Source organism: Dermacentor silvarum, chromosome 6, assembly GCF_013339745.2.
Source record: "Dermacentor silvarum isolate Dsil-2018 chromosome 6, BIME_Dsil_1.4, whole genome shotgun sequence".
NCBI lineage: Eukaryota > Metazoa > Arthropoda > Arachnida > Ixodida > Ixodidae > Dermacentor > Dermacentor silvarum.
In genome coordinates this window covers 165,936,038-165,953,700 of record NC_051159.1, presented here as the reverse complement: position 1 = coordinate 165,953,700, position 17,663 = coordinate 165,936,038, and the positions used below count along the sequence as shown (strand labels likewise).

The following is a 17,663-nucleotide window of genomic DNA, read 5'->3' as shown; positions in this document are numbered from 1 at the left end:
CTTCTTATGCTAAAGACAATAGACTTTGGCTCGAGCATACCCGTTGCTTCCTTGAGGTTCGGCATACTGACAACAGGTGATCGCAGCACTTCGCAAGTCAGCGGCGTGAGTCTCGTCTCATTCACGATGCTCAACAGGTGAGTCCTCATGAGGCGCACGTCGGTGCTGCCAGCTAAGGGAGGCACGTTTTCAAGTAGAACCTGTTGAAGAAAAGGCGAGATAGTGGCCACGTAAATTTGGTTAAGCGTTACCACGAAATGCCGCGCAAATAATTCACACGCATGCGCAGCGAATAATTTAACAACTGTTCCTTACCATTGCTAGTGCTAGTGATGCAGTCTCGATAAAAAATACAGAACAGGATGCTGATGAACGAGTTTGGCTGGAATAACCTTTGCTGTTCCTCTCTAAACTATTGTACAGAATTCAACTTGAAGAACTCAGTCACGAGGTCCGAATTGGGACTAACATTTGGAATGCATGCTCTAACAAGACTTTTAAGACTGCCACTGCCAGTAAGTACAACCAGGGGCGGATCCAGGTTTCTTATGAGGGGGGGGGGGGGGGTCAGCTTCTGTCAATGATTATGATGATGATGATGACGATAGTAGCCTTTCTTATTTACCGAAATTTACCGTTTTTCCTCACGATAAACCCGCGTTTTATACGGCTAAAGCAACACCTGTAGCCCTCCGTGGTGGCTCAGTCATCTTAGGCGTTGAGCACGAGATCGCGGGATCAAATCCCGGCCACGGCGGCCGCATTTCGATGGAGGCGAAATGCAAAAACGCCCGTGTTCTTGCGTTGTAGTGCAGGTTAAAGAACCCCAGGTGGCCAAAATTAATCCGGAGCCTTCCACTACGGCGTGCCTCATAATCAGAACTGGTTTTGGCACGTAAAACAGCAGAAAGAGGAAGAAGACCTGTAGTGAAGCCAGGTATCGGTTTCTCCGAGCTTATAGGAAAAGGACGTTATACCCAATACAGCCATGTGCTTGGCGGCTGCGCCTGATAATACAGGGTGTTTAAAACTAAGCTTTATGGTTTTCTTAAAGTTAGGTATTGGAAGGCACGCGAAGACCACCTGTTACTAATAAGTTATGTGGCCAGGGGGGCACAAAGTGAGATGATAATTATCGCTGTGAGCAGCCCAATTAACTAAAATTGAACAATTATTTTTTGTTGACTGCAGTAAGTGGGTATGTTTGTACTGAAAACTTAGAGACAGTCGAGTTTCTACACAGTATCAGTCGGAAGAATTATTCTAGCGTGTCCGTGCTCCGAGATATCAGACTCCAAATTTCAATTGTCGTACTGCGCAGAATAATCGAGAATAAAGACACGACAATTCTCATGAATTCCCGTGAATGATCATGAAGCTCAGTGACCACTTCTGTGGAGGGATGGCAGTGCCATCTTCTCTCTTGAGTCGTGGTGGTGTGTTGATTAGAGGAACGTTCTTGAATACGGGCGTAACGCCCCGCTCCAACGCAGCAACCACAAAGCTGGGTGTTTACGATATGCGAATCACCGCGTATGAAGACTCACAATGCCACCTACAGGAAGAACGATGTGGCGTGTTAGCCGAGAGCGCGAGCCAGCATCTTCATGTTTTGTTTCCCACGCGACGTCATCCTTTTACACAAGGCGCGCATATCTGCTCCCGTTTCTCTAACCACGCGACGCCATCCTAGGCCCGCGCGCTGGCGTTGGCCGCTGACGTCACGCTCCCCACTTCGCAGCCGCGGCTCGAGGCTTCGCCCCGCTCCGCGAGAACGCCCACTCAGATAAACGGATCCGGCTGGTTTGAGCCTCCTATGCTTAATGTACGACAATAAAACTGCGAAGTTACAATGAAAAACTTGTAGCGTACGAACGGTACTGTGCTCGTACTGGATATTGTCAACGTGTAACTGTGATCACAATGAGTGCTACAGTTAAAAAAAGTTACCTATGCGTAGTTCTTAGTTTAGCTGTTAGTTGATATTACTTATATATGAACACTTCAGCGAGAGATCTTTTTCATTAAGCAGGTTGGTCGCGGAACCGATGACAGCCAATGAGGCAACCGTTGACACCCCAAGGGTAAACTAAGTTAATCAGGCGCGAAGGCGCTCGAGCGGACCTCGGCGTGCTTGGCAAAAGGGACGTCCCCTCGTTCATTCGACGCCACCGACGGGACGAGTAAGGCACGGCAGGCGCCAGGAGGTCCAAGGTGCTTATGAGAAAAAATAACTACGGCAACTTCGCGACACCTCACCCCTACGGAATACAACTAAGCTTGTGAGCGAGCTAGCTTTACTTCTACATGGCTGATACCACTGGTACTCGCGAAAAATGCTTTTGAAGAATGCGGGTGGCCATATTTTTTTTTTTGCGACAGGGCGATCCCCTGTCAGCGAGGGGGCGGGGCAGAAATCTGAGGGGGGGGGGGGGGGGGCGGTCAGGACATCCGGACATCCCCCCTGGATCCTCGCCTGAGTACAACATTCTCTTGGTTCAAGCGCCTGTTCTCTGCAGTTCGACGTAACTTAGAAAAAATGTCGACTTAACACTTTTACGAGAACAAGAAAATCGCGAGTAGGTTATTACCGACACATTACAGAACGTTTCAGAGCTCTTTACACAATAGTATATGTTTCGTTGCACAGAAGATTGCAGAAGTGCAATTTACACTGACAGCCTTGCAAGCATTAAATTCTGAACTTCATGATTATCCAATTTCTCTGAATTTGACATTGCGTAAATATCTGAGAAAGTTTAATCACACCTGGCTTATTATTTACAAAATAGATAGGAAGACAGCGCTTCCATTTTTATTCCTTCCTTGCGTAGTGTCTATATGTATACCTGTACACAAAACGTAATTAGCCTGATAGAAGCGGCAGTGGGAATTACAAATAAATTAATAATATCAGTATATTACTAAGAATAACAACAAAGTACTACGCAGCTGCCTGATAGCATCTGTTGTTCCAACTGTTATCTAGAACACTGTACTAAGAAACTTCTGACAACGTAGGCAGGGAAGCGATGACACCAAGTTTTCTTGCTGTACGTTTCAAATACTGTTAGTGTATTCTTGTATACTACAGTGTCTTTCCCTCTCTCATTTCCTTTTCCCCAGTAGGCCAAGGACCATCTCTCCAATTAAAATATATTAAATCAATCAATATACTACAAATGAATATAGTTCACTTGCAGAGACGTATACGAAACGTCCGCATCGGCTTTTGTATTCACAACTTTCGAACAATTCCAGCAATCTCCTGTACGTACACTCGCAATTTCTCGCAGGTTTTACAATAACCGTGCTATTAGCGTTAACTTTTCCTGCTTTGTGTTTTATTGTTAAAGCGCTCACGCGGCGATTAGAAGCGGCATCGGAAAAACAGCAGCTTCTGAGACATCGGCAAAGGTTGTAAGAGGACTGGTTTAATTGGTACGTTTTTGGTGTTCCAAAAGAGATCGTATAAGCGTGCGCGAAACTATCTATCTACCCGCTGCTGTGGTTCAGTGGCTCTAGAGTTCCGTTACTGAGCAGGAAGTCACAGGTGCGATTCCTGGGACGCGGGGCCCGAGCTCAAATAAAAAAAAATTAAATTATGGGGTTTTACGTGCCAAAACCACGATCTGATTATGAGGCACGCCGTAGTGGGAGACTCCGGAAATTTGGACCACCTGGGGTTTTTTAACGTGCACCTAAATCTAAGCACACGGGTGTTTTCGCGTTTCGCCCCCATCGAAATGCGGCCGCCATGGCCGGGATTCGATCCCGCAACCTGGTGCTCAGCAGCTCAGATGGGAGCGCAATTTAAAAACAAATCGCGAGCAGAGCACGCACACATTGAGTGCACGTTGAAGAACCATAGGAGGTCCAAATTGTATTGGAAACCTCCCCTACGGCGTTCCTGATAATCATATCATGGTTTGGAACGTAATACCTCAGAATTGTATTTTAATTCATCGGTCAATTAGCAGTTTAAGGACGTTAAAGCCCATAATTCAAATATTTAAACTATGTAACTGTGTTGTGTCTAGAGATGCGAAGTGCGGGAAAAAACGGGAAAATTCCGGAAACAAATTGGTTTTCTTCCGTTTTTTTCGGCGCAGTTGGAAAAATTGGCCATAATTTCCGCGGGAAAAAACGTACAGAAATAAAACTTAGGCAACACCCAGCGTTGAACGTCAAAGCGAAACGCAGAACGCGAAACCGAAATGTCGCACATGATACCGAAACACCAAACGACGGCTGACCACTCGCCATCGATATCAAATAATGCCAGCTCCAGCGTCAGCGTGACTTCATCATTCGGGTGCGGTTTCTCATGTTTTGGTGCCCGTTATTGTTCAATTTTGACTTTCCCTCGTGCACTTGTGCAACCTGTGGCGGAAGTCCGCATATGAAACCGTGTGGAACCAGATTCTGCAATGGTACGGACAATTTCCGACGTGTGGATGCACTTCATGGTCGGGGAGACCTTCACGGTCGGGGAAACATCTTCATCCATGTTTCCATATTCGAAGCCACGATGAAATAGCCACAGAAGAGACATTTCAGTGTTCTTTGTTCTAACTGCCATAACAATTCCAAGAAGCCGCACCCGTTCACAGAGAACTGAACGCGTTCGCGGTGATGCTTCTGGCTTGTTAAACCCTGCATTCGTTTGTGAAAAGGCAGAAAACATTTCACTTCTGTTATTTACCTAATAAGAATTATGGCTTGTGAGATTTGGCAATAAACTATTTACCGTATGCTCAAGAAAATTGGTTCTTTTCCATTTTTTCCAAAATTTCAAAAAAAAAAAAACGTGAGAAAACTAGTTTTTTTTTCGATTGCTCAAGATTTCCGGGAATTTTGCGTCTCTGGTCGTGGCTCTATCTTACATGTTTCTTTGGATAAGGATGTATAATAACACACTGGACACCAGAAAATGGTTTAGCGTGTCTTTGTTTCTCTCTAAAAGAGAGAAACATATACAGTAGAAGCTCGTTATAGAGAATCCGTATATAGTTAATTTGGGTATACCGTGAAGAGAAGCGTCGGTCCCGACTACACACCCATGGGCATCCATGTATCCTTAAACTGACATAGTGAATACGCATATAGCGAAAAAGCAAGCAAACAAACAGATATATAAAATAAAATATAAATGTCGTTACAATATCCGCAGCGACGTGAATAGTTGTGCTATCGATAAAAAATACGATTACACAAAGGGGACAAAAATATGATTTCCTGTCAACGATGCAGTGAGTTATCACACTCACTACTGCTTCAGCCGACCACTTCTGTATATGCGATAAATCATGCGGCCACGGCGGCCTTGCACTAGTATCAGGGTGCTTTCGTATATGCTTTAATTTGATATGCTATATTTGCCTTCCTCTATGCTTTCCTAATAAGCAAACGACGGCAGCATCCAACGTGCAATGATAGCCGCCAGCGAACCTGAATTTCAGTGAAGAGGAAATTTGCGCTAATTTAAGTGACAATCAGCCTACTGCGCATAGAAAATTCTCGTTGGACTTACACAAAGGTAAAATAGCGAAGATACTGAAATGTTGCTTTTTCCGGTTCGAATAGCTTCCCTATACCGAGGTTCTGCTGTCGTACTTTCATGCTTGAAAATGCAGCTAGAAACAAGACAAAGATAAGATAGGTAGAAACAGGGCGGCGCTACCTATCAACTGAAAGTTTTATTACACAGAAGCGGCAAACAACATACACAGAAGCGGTAAGCGGTAAGTAATATAAGCAGCAAGGGTCCATACGTGCTGAGAAAGTATAATAACGTCGTGGACACAAGTTAGCGACAAAAGGCCAACGAAAAGAACTGGCTTGATAATTCAAGCAGAAATCAATGTAAAGGTAACAAAAAAGTAGAAAAAGAAACACACAGCATGTACAACGGCAAATTATTTCCAATAATACCAACTGTCTTTCATACTACTTTCATCAAGCTACAAACCTGCACTGCTTTGATAAACTTCATATTCACTGATATATGGAATCGTTTAGTGTTATCAGTCCTCAATTTTATGCTCAGATGCTTGTTTACATCGTATGGAAGCAGTTTCATGGAAGGTCACTGTCCTGTTAGATCAGCCTTTCTGTATTTACGCCTTCAGCTAAGCGAAAATTTAGTACATTCATGAACCATTGTACGAAGTGCTATAGAGAATTGTAATGCAGTTTTTGTTTCCAGTTGTTAAGCGAAGTGGCGGGAAAAAGTACGTAAGACGCATTGCCGAAGCCCACTGTGGAGCTTCAACCCTTCCTTATACAAACGGCCCACTCATGCTCCAGTGCACGCGGCTCTACTGTACGCGTGGATGATGGCGTAGAACATAGCATCTGAGTTACAGTCAACATTTGGCCGCATTGAACACTTAAACGCAAAGAAACCGTCCTAATTTTTTCATCAGGCAGAGTCGGCCTTCGTTGTTTTCCATTTGCGCACATCTGTTGATTCACTCGATTCACTGAAGTTCAATCCCTGAAGCCTTCGCGTTCGTTTCCTGTCACTGCTTTTGCGTCACGGTTCTTGCTGTAACCTGACTGTGAGATCGTTAACTGTGCGGACGACCAGTGTGATCGCGAAATGAAGATTGACAATGTCATAACACGTGGGCTTTGTAGCGATGCTGGTGGAATAGAGTTGAGCGATTGATTAAAGGCGTTTTATTTGCCGTGAAACACCGTAAAAAGCCACACTGTACTGGTTACGATAAATTTCGCATCCTCTGCTGGGATAACGTAACGATTCTATGCCAATGCTTTGCCATTTCTCGCTTCGTCAATGGTCAGAGTGGTACTCCGCCCGCGTTATCAGCGGGGATCAACCGGTCGTCAACTGTGGATGATAACAGTAGCGCAGAATCTATAGTTGAAGGAAACGTTATAATATCTGACGTTTGTCTGTCTATTGCGGCCTTGATCAGTTGCACATTTTAGAAAGTCTTGTCAACAATACACATACTAATCTCATACAGCTGTTTCAATGAAACAGCACTAGAACTGAATAAAATTGCTGTAGTTGCTGTTTCAACAAACGTTTTATGGTATTCTTTAAAACAACAAAATAGAAAACATTTTTTTTCTCAGCGACATCTTGTATTCACGCCGCGTACACAGACAATTTTTAAATATTTCATGACGAATCACTGCTATAAACGAACTTTTGCAAAACATAAACAAATAAAGAAGTCAGGCAAGTTTGCACTCGGTAGCGCAAACCTTAGGCACAGCGAAGCCTACTGGCTGCTACTGCTAGGTATGAACTTGGCTGCTGCTAGGTCTTAACTTGGTATAACTTAATTACGCATGTAGGAAGGTATTCTCCAGCGATCATTTTCGGAGGTACGTTCCCCTTCGCGACATTTCGCGGGACTAGCGCTGGACGCGTGGGCGCCTACTAGCGGCAGCGCTCCTGGCATGCCACAAACGCAGGCAGGCTAACGAAGTTTGGTACAGTGCCAAGAATGCTGTCGCTTGCCGACGCCGAACGCGTTGGCGGCATTTCGCGTGACTAGCGCTGAACGCGTCGGCGCCTACGAGGGACAGCGTTCCTGGCATGCCACAAACGCAGGCAGGCTAACCAAGGTTGGCACAGTGCCAAGAACGCTGCTGCTTGCCGACGCCGAACGCGTTGGAGGCTAGCCGCTCGATGTCAATCGGCCAGCTTCGCTGTGTCTTGAGCTTTGCGTGGCCTAGTGCTAGTTTTCACCTTTTTTTTTCTCCTGGCTCAGCGCGCCGCGAAGAGAGGTAGGGTTTAGGAAGGCAGAAAGCTGGCGAGGAGGAGACCGCGTGCGTATGCATGCGGTCACCTCCTCCCCTTCCTCCGGGTTGCCATGGCTACTACGGCTACACACCACAAATTACGGCTGGCTTAAACAGCTTCGCTGTTAATATTTGCTGCTTTAAGAGACAAAAATTGATGGTGCTGAACACTATGCGTGTACTGTGTCAAAAAAACAGCAAACGTAGGTTTGTCTTAGGAAGACTTTGGCGGTTCTCCACGGAACGTATATCCAGGTTCTAATACTTATTTCACTTTATAATTTCAGCGCTTTGTTTCTTGTTCGCTAGCGTGACCATTGCTATATGTTCAACTATTTCTTACCTCCGCGTATTTTCTCCACCTCGGTGATTCAGGCGAGGGCCATGAACACTTCGAAAATGGGAATGCAATGCTCGAAGACGATAAAGCACTCCCCTTCCGGTGCTATCAGCTTCTCTATGTTCTTCAACGCCTGAGCCCTGTCCTTGACCCAGTGCAGCAAGTGGAATGAGAAGACACGCGTGAAATGACCATGTTGTTTCACAAATTCGTCCACGTCACTGCTGACGATGTCGAGGTGCAGGTACTCAATCATATCGTGGCCGTGTCGCAGCCTCGCATGTTCCAGCATCGCCGACGACTTGTCGACTCCCACGAGTTTCTGACACTTAGACGAGCAGCGTGGAAGTAGGTATTTTAAGGTGAAACTTCCCTCTCCACAGCCTACGTCAATGAATTTGGCTTCCGATAGTTCGCTGGTGCTGGCATCCGCACCAACTCCGGTTAGAGCGAACGCGTTCTGGAAGCAGTCGAGAATTCGCACAGTGCATTCGCGGTACGCTTCTAACGTGTCGCTGTAAACTACTGGCGACTCTACTTTCTACGAAAGAGCGGCTGCTGGTGTTTTTTGAGTTCCGAGGTGTGCCCATTATGGCGTCAATAGGAGACTTGTAGTGAACGAAGCAACTATAGAAACCTGCCACAAAAAGCAAAAAAGAAAGAGCATGGCCAAGTCAGACCCGTTGTAAATAACACCCAACAAAATAACATATTTTCTTAGGACAATATAAGAAGCGGCTCTAAGGCACAACAGCAAGGGCGACAAAAAAGAACGAAAAATAAGAAAACAATGAACAGCAGGTACACAGATTTCGTGAACGTTTCGAAAACACCGGAAGCGTATAAATGTTAACAAACGACTTCCACAGCCATTTTCACTGAGTATGAAATAACGGTTGAAAGGTAACAGACTCATAAAACAACTTTCATTTATCTGACTAAATAATGGCGCTAATTTTAATTGGGCGTCTACTAAGCATGGTCTTGAATTTGATATATAGAGCCGTTAGATTTAGTTGAAGGCTTTATGAGAACCTTCATTAGGCTTTCGCTTTTCACCAAAACAACGTACAGCCTCCCGCATTTTTAGCTATATAGCGCGAGCCTCCATCACGCGTCATTTTAGCGCCTTTAATCGGCGATAATCAGCGAGACCGGCAGAAGTACTCTCAAGTGCACTAAGAACTCTCCTGTGCAAGAGTCGCCTAATGCAATGTTCCCTTCAGGACGACGTACGGCCATATGATTGTGTTCTCCCGCGATATAGCTAAAATGTGGCAGGCTGTACATCTGTAGCAGCCAGGCTAAAACGACTACAATTGTTATTTTCGTTGACAGAGAAAGCAGCTTTGCTTTGTTTACCTTTTATAGTTGCGAAACAATGGAAAAGATCACAGCTCATAAATGCGCGCTTAGCCAAGCGACGAGCTACACACATGCATGGCGTATACATCACGAGTTACATTACGAATCACCTGGGAGTGATGAGGTGTTGCGCAGCTTATCCCTCGAACACGGTCCCGCTTGGTAGAAACCACAACGTATGTTCTGTCCGAAGCGCTTGCTCTTGTCAGCTGCAGCGTTAGGGATAACTGCGCCTATACAGCTGTACAACGTCCTCTGTACTGTGTTTCGCGATATCTTTTGCACATGCCTCAGGATGGTAGCAACTCCCTGTTCTCTCCTCCTTTACCCTTATCTTTAGCTACTCATTTGTTATTGCCCGTATTTTACAGCTGCTCTGGTGGTCGTTGTACCTTGCGCTGCAAAAACACACGAACATCCGTTGGCTGTTTCCTTGATCGCAGCTCCGCAATATGAACCGCAAAGGCTAGCATGACGGTTTGATTAATTGAGAGGAAAATTCGATCAATTTTTATGTATAAGCGGCATATGATACCTTTAATGCCACGCCTCAAAAACAACAATAAAATGCAGAGGTGAAAACGTCATCTCCTAGCGCAGGGTAGCAAACCGGTCACTCTCAATCTGAACCTGCATGCAGTTTTCTTTATTCCTTCCCTTCGATCGCTATTCACGATCAACTTCGGTTCAGTACACTAATATGACTCAAGTACAATGTACAGCTTTCTCTGTTCCGACTTTACAGCTTTAACGTTTTCGTTCGCTGTTGCGTTGTAGCTGTTCGCCAGTAATGATCACACAAACCTCCACCGCGTTGCAATTCGCAGTGGCTATGGCGTTCTGGCGCGGAGCACGACGTCGCAGGTTCTATTCCTGACCAGAGCGACATCATTCTGTGCGATTCGCGTTACGGGCATCTTGCACGAGCCCCTCTGCACAGCAATAATACGTTTGGGTTCAAAACCGTTTTCAGAGGCGAAAATCCTTGCACATTGGCCGTTAGTGGTATTCCTCTTCATTATCTCTCTTTGCTTTAGCCTTTTTATTACCTTCGTCAGTGCAAGGTAGCACGTCTGATGTGCATCTTTTTAACCTCCCTGCCTTTCTTGCCTCTCTCTCAGTGTCTCTGGTAGCGTCGAAACGTAGGCAACACCCTGCGGGTAGCAACATTTATCCGGAAGACTCCACATCCGCGTCTCTAGTTGCTTACATGGCTTTGTAGCGTTAACCAGAATCAGAACGCTTATTAAATAGCTTTATGGTAAACTTTAAAGAAGTAATTGCTGGTTTTAACGTGCCGAAACTGCATAATTATGAGGAACGCGGTAGCGAAGGGCTCCGGAGTAATTTTGACCATTCTGTTACGTGTCGCCAAAGCCTGGTATACACGAACGTTTTTACATTTTGCATGCCACCTATATCTGAATGTGGTCAGGGCGATTGCTAATCGTACCTGCGAACTTGCGCTCAGCAGGGCAATGTCACTGTTGAATTACAAGAAGGCAGCTTAATTATTACATACGGTCGACGACTCTGCCGGTTCACTTGATTATTAGAACGTTTAAAAAGCGTAAGCAGCGAAATACAATATTATAGAGCAAGACACACACACACACACACACACACACACACACACACACACACACACACACACACACACACACACACACACACACACACACACACACACACACACACACACACACACACACACACACACACACACACACACACACACACACACACACACACACGCACACACATGGTGTTTCAGCGAACACTTTCAAAAATTCTTAAGGGTTGCCTGTGGCAGATAGCACAATTCAGGTTCATGAGTTGGTCGACTCGAAGAGGAGGACATTACTTGCGCAAGAAATTGAAATTCATAATCGAATAATTAACATAACTTCCCTAATTAGATTTTTAACTAATTACCTGATGGCCCATATTACAATTTACAAATTGTAGCCGTGGAGTTCGCAAGGCGGATCCACTTGGAACGAATTCTCATGATGACGCCGGTTCCGAGATATTAATTCCCAAACTTTGCGGAGAAATGCATTGGCGTTCCAGTTAGGTTCTTAACAAGACGTCGCTTTATGCATTGAAGCACAAAATTAACTGGAACGCCAATGTATTTCTCCGTAAAGTTCAGGAATTCATATCTCGAAACTGGTGTCACCCTGAGAATTAATTCTATGTGGATCCGCCTTGCAAATTCCATGGCTATAATTTGTAAATTGCAATATGGGCCATTAGGTAAGTAGTTAAAACTTAATTAGTGAATTATTGTTAATTAGCCGATTATTCATTTCATTTTTTGTGCAAGTAATGTCCGTCTATTCGAGTAGACCAGCTCATTAAGTAGCATTAGGCTATTTGCCACAGGCAACCTTAAATAAATTTTGAAAGTGTCCGCTGAAACACCCTGTATATATATATATATATATATATATATATATATATATATATATATATATATATATCGTTCAGAGCGATCAAGTTCATGTAAGTGGTGCAAACAGGGATAATAATAGGTGTAGAACACAATGCCACCTTAATTAGGGCAAGTATTATTCCAGAAATGAGAAACAGCGAGAACAAGCAATAAATCAATTTGAATCATATGTGCGTGTTTTCAAATATGTGTGTCATACTCCTCTCTGTGGGTCTTGTGTGACTTTTGAATGCTGTGTTTTTATGCGTGCATTATACCATCTGTACATTGTCTTCACCTGTGCACATGTTCACTCGGTGCACGGCCCACGGGGTCATGTAACTTCTCGGGACTCAGCGTACGCGATGTGTCGGTTTTTAATAGACTGTGTGATGCAACTTGTCCTCGAATTTTGTCTGCGTGCTCCATTGTGCCTGGGATATATATATGCGTACCTCGCTTACTCCCTTTGGGAAACTCTGCTCTAGATTTTCTGAGCTCGTGACGTAGCTTCCTATATTATTACGCATTTTAAAGAGAAAACTCATCAACGTGTCTATGTCGTCCCTGGCACCGTGGAAATATCTGTATTATTACTATTACGTGAAAAGAAGTACCCACCAACATTATAAGATAAATAAATATATTTTATATTTTCATTTCAATAACAAATGAATGAATCTGAACACATAAATAATCGCGTAGCAAAAAATTAAGAATCAAAGGAAGGAATGGACTAGGCAGACTTCGTTACGTATCTCGCCAGGCAACATGGTCGTTGCATATGCTGCAATGGCAACTTCCGAGAATTGCCCACCGTTGTTCGAGTGACTGAAGAAAGTCCGGGAAACTAAGGTGTTGAAATTATGACAAATTTCGCCTGAGTGCTTCTTACAGGCGCCGTGAGCAGTGCTGTCGGAGACGTTCTAGCCCCTCTGTGAGAGTGTGCGCAAGTAAGGGTGGATAGAGCTGTGGGGTGGAGCAGAGGAAAGTGGGCAGGGAGAAATACCATGTCGGTGTCGGTTACGTCAGTGCAGTGATGGAATAGATGACGCATCTACCATTTGACTGGCGCGAGGCCTTAGTACACCGAGAGAGCCATCATCAAGCTTTGAAAGGCCGGATCACAGGCACCGAGAATGAGTCGTGCGTTGTTAGCAACAAGCATTCGATCCAACATCATGGCGTTGATGGATGGACTAAAAACGTCTTACCTCGTCTACGTGGAGGGGAAGCTAGTATGGTGGATGCGCAGTTAGAGAAGGATAAAGAGACAGAGGATTTTATTTGTGGAAATAGAGAGAAGTCGGCCTGGAGTTTGTGAACGCTAACTTGCTATTCTTCGCTGTGGATGGAGACGTAAAGCGGGATGTATGAAGATGGTGAAAAGAGTAGTATCCCGATGAATGCTGGTCGTTAATACAGAAGCTGTCTTGAGTTGAGTCCTGTGTTGTGGAGAAATTTTATTATGGCCCTAAAGACATGAAAGCTGATGAAAAGCAAAGGGAAAGAATATTCAAGCGTGCTATGAAAGGGGCTAGCTGTTCGCTCTTCATAATTGCTTATGCGTTAGCACACTACTAAGGTACACGCACTAGGCGATCTTTGAAGACATGGAATCCAAGGATCGCGTGTGACATTTAAAACCTCCATGCTAAAGCTCGTGAAGTGAGCTCCTTGTTTCAGGCAGTGGCAGTTGTTAATGGCCGCGGCTTTATTCAGCTCAATGAACCGCAGTTTAGTTAAAGGTGAGCCGTAATCAATAGCCAGCGTCCGCACGGAGGATTATTAAAGGCGGAAACACTGTGAAGAGGCGAAGTACCGACATGGTGGGCACGTACATGCCATAAGCTGAAAACCCATAGCATAACAGAAATTTGGCGCAGGTATTGGTGTGTTGGATGTAGAAATTCTCAGCTTCGGCCAGTGGATTCCGGAAGCAAATATAATGCACTGTAATGATTGTTACCGCCAGCCAAGTTTTTTTATGCTTTCTTCTTTTATTCAGCATCAAGAGTTTTTGCAATAGAAATATACCAGGCAAGCCCAATGCAAACAACCGCTGCCGAGAATAACCGTACGTCCCTCATGCTCGCCTTTTCTCCTTACTACTTGCGCGTCTCGTTATTTTCTTAGGCCATACGATATTCACCGACCCCGACACGTGCCAAGGCAGAGGAACCCCGCATACTGTGGCGGCGATTCTGTCGGCCCACGCACGCGTTCAATTCTTTATCTTAGCGATTCCACGGTCTGAATATCACAGGCCAGACCACAGGTCGAGAAACAGGCGTTCCGGTTCCGGGGTGAGCATCTACGCCGTTGGTTGGGGCTCTGATTTCCATTATAGGAACGCGAGGGCTGAAAACACAAAGCGGGCGTGTGGGCGAAGTGTGCATCAGATGCTTCCTCGCACCTCCCATTCCAAGAGAGTGAAAAAAAAAAGAGAAGCAATCAAGATAGCTCAGTAGTAGCAAGACGAAAACAGGCAGCCAACGCGAGCCGAACTGGGAGGCACTCTCGGAAACGCGAGCATTTCGTTTTATCGGGGCTCGGCCGCAGGTGCACTGCAACTGATAGTGGCACCTGTGTTTCGCTCTGAGTGAGCTTCGTCTGAGATTACTGTGCCGCGGGAATGGCTAAATCATCTGTTTGTGTTTTTTTTAGTTTCACTGTTTCTACCTAAAGCGAACAGCGTCCCATGTAGTAGCCGGAACCATTTGCAGAATTCATGGACAATACTGATTTCTTGTGGTCTGGTTCAATGGGACGGAGTGGTTCGCTTGGCAGACGACCTTCGGTTTCGAAAAAAGAGAAATGCAATTGAATGAGGCTGCTCCGTGAAACATCAAAGGGTTCTTCTTTGCGAAGCATCTCAGCTGATGTGCAAGTCAACCATTTAAAATTTTTGCGATAAAATCTGTGGCCTTTTCTCATACTGCATGGAGTATTTTGCCTAGATATTAATTGCGAAGCATTTCTTGGCGAACATATACAACTTTGAGACTATCTATCCATTGAAAAAATATTGCCGAGAGCAGGTGGGGCTATACCAGTCCAGGTGCAACCAAATTAGGAAGGCCCACTTAGTTTCAACAAAGTCACTCCCTCACTAGAACAAAAATTGGCCTCCCTGGTGCAGTATTTGACCACTACCTCCATTATGACTCCTACAATTACCCCTGGCCCTCAGTGCCGAGCGGCTGCGGAGCACCTGACCAAGGCGGCGGTCACACCTGCGACACGGCAGAGGGTGCTAAGAATATCTGGGTCCGGACAAGCCGCCACTGGAAACTGAACCTGGCAACGTTCAACACGCACACCCTCTCGAGTGAGGCTAACTTACCAGGACTATTTGAGGAATCATCAGGCATTGCCTGGGATATTATTGGCCTTAGTGAGGTTAGTAAAACTGGTGATACTTATACAGTGCTGACTAACGGCCATGTCCTCTGCTACAGAGGTCTTCCACATAAGAGAAAATTCGAGGTAGGATTTCTAGTCTATAAAGACATAGCGGATAACCTTGATGAATTATACAGCCTTAATGAGAGGGTAGCAGTTGTCGTAATAAATAAAGCTGAATGGGAGGTATAGAATGAAGGTAGTACAAGCCTACGCCCCCACCTCCAATCCCGATGATGAAGAAATAGAACTGTGTTATGAAGATGTTGAATTAGCGATGAGAAAGGTGCAAACTCAGTATACTGTAATCATGGGCGACTTCAAGGCAAACGTGGGGGAAAAGCAGGCTGGTGAGCAAGCAATAAGCAAGTACCGCATCGATTCTTGGAACGCTAGAGGAGAGATGCTCGTAGAATTCGCGGAAAGAATGGGCTCCTAATAATAAATACCTGCTTCAGGAAGCAGAACAACAGGAACTGGCCCTGGAAAATGCCTAATGAAGAAGCAAAGAATGAAATAGATTTCATACTCTCTGCCGATCCCAGCATAATGCAGGATGTAGAAATGTTAGCTAGGGTAAAGTGCCATGACTATATAGGTTTGTAAGGTCTAGGATTTCTCGAAATTTGAAGAGAGAAAGAGTAAAATTAGTCAAGAAGAAACAGACCAAACTAGACGCAGTAAGGTTAAAAGCAGACCAATTCAGGCCGGTGCTCGCTAACAAATATGCATCTTTAGAACAGGAGGATTACGACAACATTGAAGTTAGAAGTAGTGAATGAAACCTTAACTAGGATGATCTCAGAAGCCGCAATTGAAGTGGGAGGTAAGACACCAAGGCAACCAGTAGGTAATCTCTCCCAAGTAACAAAGGACCTAATAAAGAAACGACAAAGCATGAAAGTGTCAAACTCGAGATATCAGATAGAATTCGCTAAACTGTCAAAACTGATCAACAAGAAGAAAGTGAGGCATATTCGAAAAAACAACATGAAATAGCTTGAAGAAGCCGTAAAATGTGAGCGCAGCATGGAATCAGTGAGAAGAAAACTTGGCATAGGACAAGGCAAGATGTATGCACTGAAAGATGAGGAGCGTAATATCATCAGAAATTTCGAGGACATAGTAAAAGCAGCGGAAGAATTATATACCGACCTGTACAATTCCTAGAGCAGCCATGCTACTTTCATTCGAAGTAGTGATGAACAGGATACAGAGGCTCCTCCTATAACTAGAGATGAAGTTAGAAGGGCCTTGAAAAACATGACCCGGGGAAAAGCTGCTGGAGAAGATGGAATAACAGTAGATTTAATCAAAGATGGAGGAGATATCATGCTTGAAAAGCTTTTCGCCCTTTATACGCAATGCCTCACGACTTCAAGTGTACCGGAAAGCTGGAAGAACGCCAACATTATCCTCATCCACAAGAAGGGAGACATTAAAGAATTGAAGAATTATAGACCCCTTAAGTTGCTTTTAGTGTTGTATAAAATATTCATCAAGATAATTTCCAATAGAATTAGGGCCACACTTGTCTTCAGCCAACCAAGGGAACAGGCTGGCTTCAGGAAGGAATATTCTACGATGGATCATATTCATGTCATCAATCAGGTAATCGAGAAATCTGCGGAGTACAATCAACCTCTCAACGTGGCTTTCATAGATTATGAAAAGGCATTTGATTCTGTAGGGATACCAGCAGTCATACAGGCATTGCATAATCAAGGAGTACAGGAAGCATACGGGAATATCTTGGCAAATATCTACAAAGATTTCACAGCTACCTTGGCTCTCCAGCAGAAAAGTAGAAAACTACCTATCAAGAAAGGAGTCAAGCAAAGTAAAAATTAAATTATGCGGTTTTACGTGCCAAAACCACGATCTGTTTGAGAGGCACGCCGTAGTGGGGGACTCCGAAAATTTGGACCACCTGGGGTTCTTTAACATGCACCTAAATCTAAGTACACAGGTGTTTTTGCATTTAGCCTCCATCGAAATGCGGCCGCCGTGGCCGGGATTCGATTCCGCGACCTCGTGCTCAGCAGCTCAACACCTAAGCCACTGAGTAACCACATCGGGTAAGGGTCAGGCAAGAAGGCACAATCTCTCCAATGCTATTCACTGCATGCTTAGAAGTATTCAAGCTCTTAGACTTGGAAGGCTTAGAGGTGAGGATCAACGGCGAATATCTCAGAAAACCTCCAGTTTGCAGATAACATTGTCCTATTTAGCAACAATGGGGACGAATTACAACCAATGATTGAGGACATCAACCGAGAAAGTGTAAGAGTGGGGCTGAAGATGTATACGGAGAAGGCAAAGATAATGTTCAAT

The 17,663-nt window shown here is 44.7% G+C and overlaps 1 protein-coding gene across 1 annotated transcript in view; it reads right to left on the bottom strand.

Annotated features, from left to right (window-relative positions):
• LOC119455210 (uncharacterized) overlaps positions 1-17,663 on the bottom strand; it is a 251,918-nt gene that overhangs the window by 463 nt on the left and 233,792 nt on the right. The window contains exon 3 of the mRNA XM_049669766.1: positions 41-200. Within this exon, the coding sequence (XP_049525723.1) occupies positions 41-200 (160 nt within the window). The remainder of the gene's footprint in view (positions 1-40; positions 201-17,663) is intronic.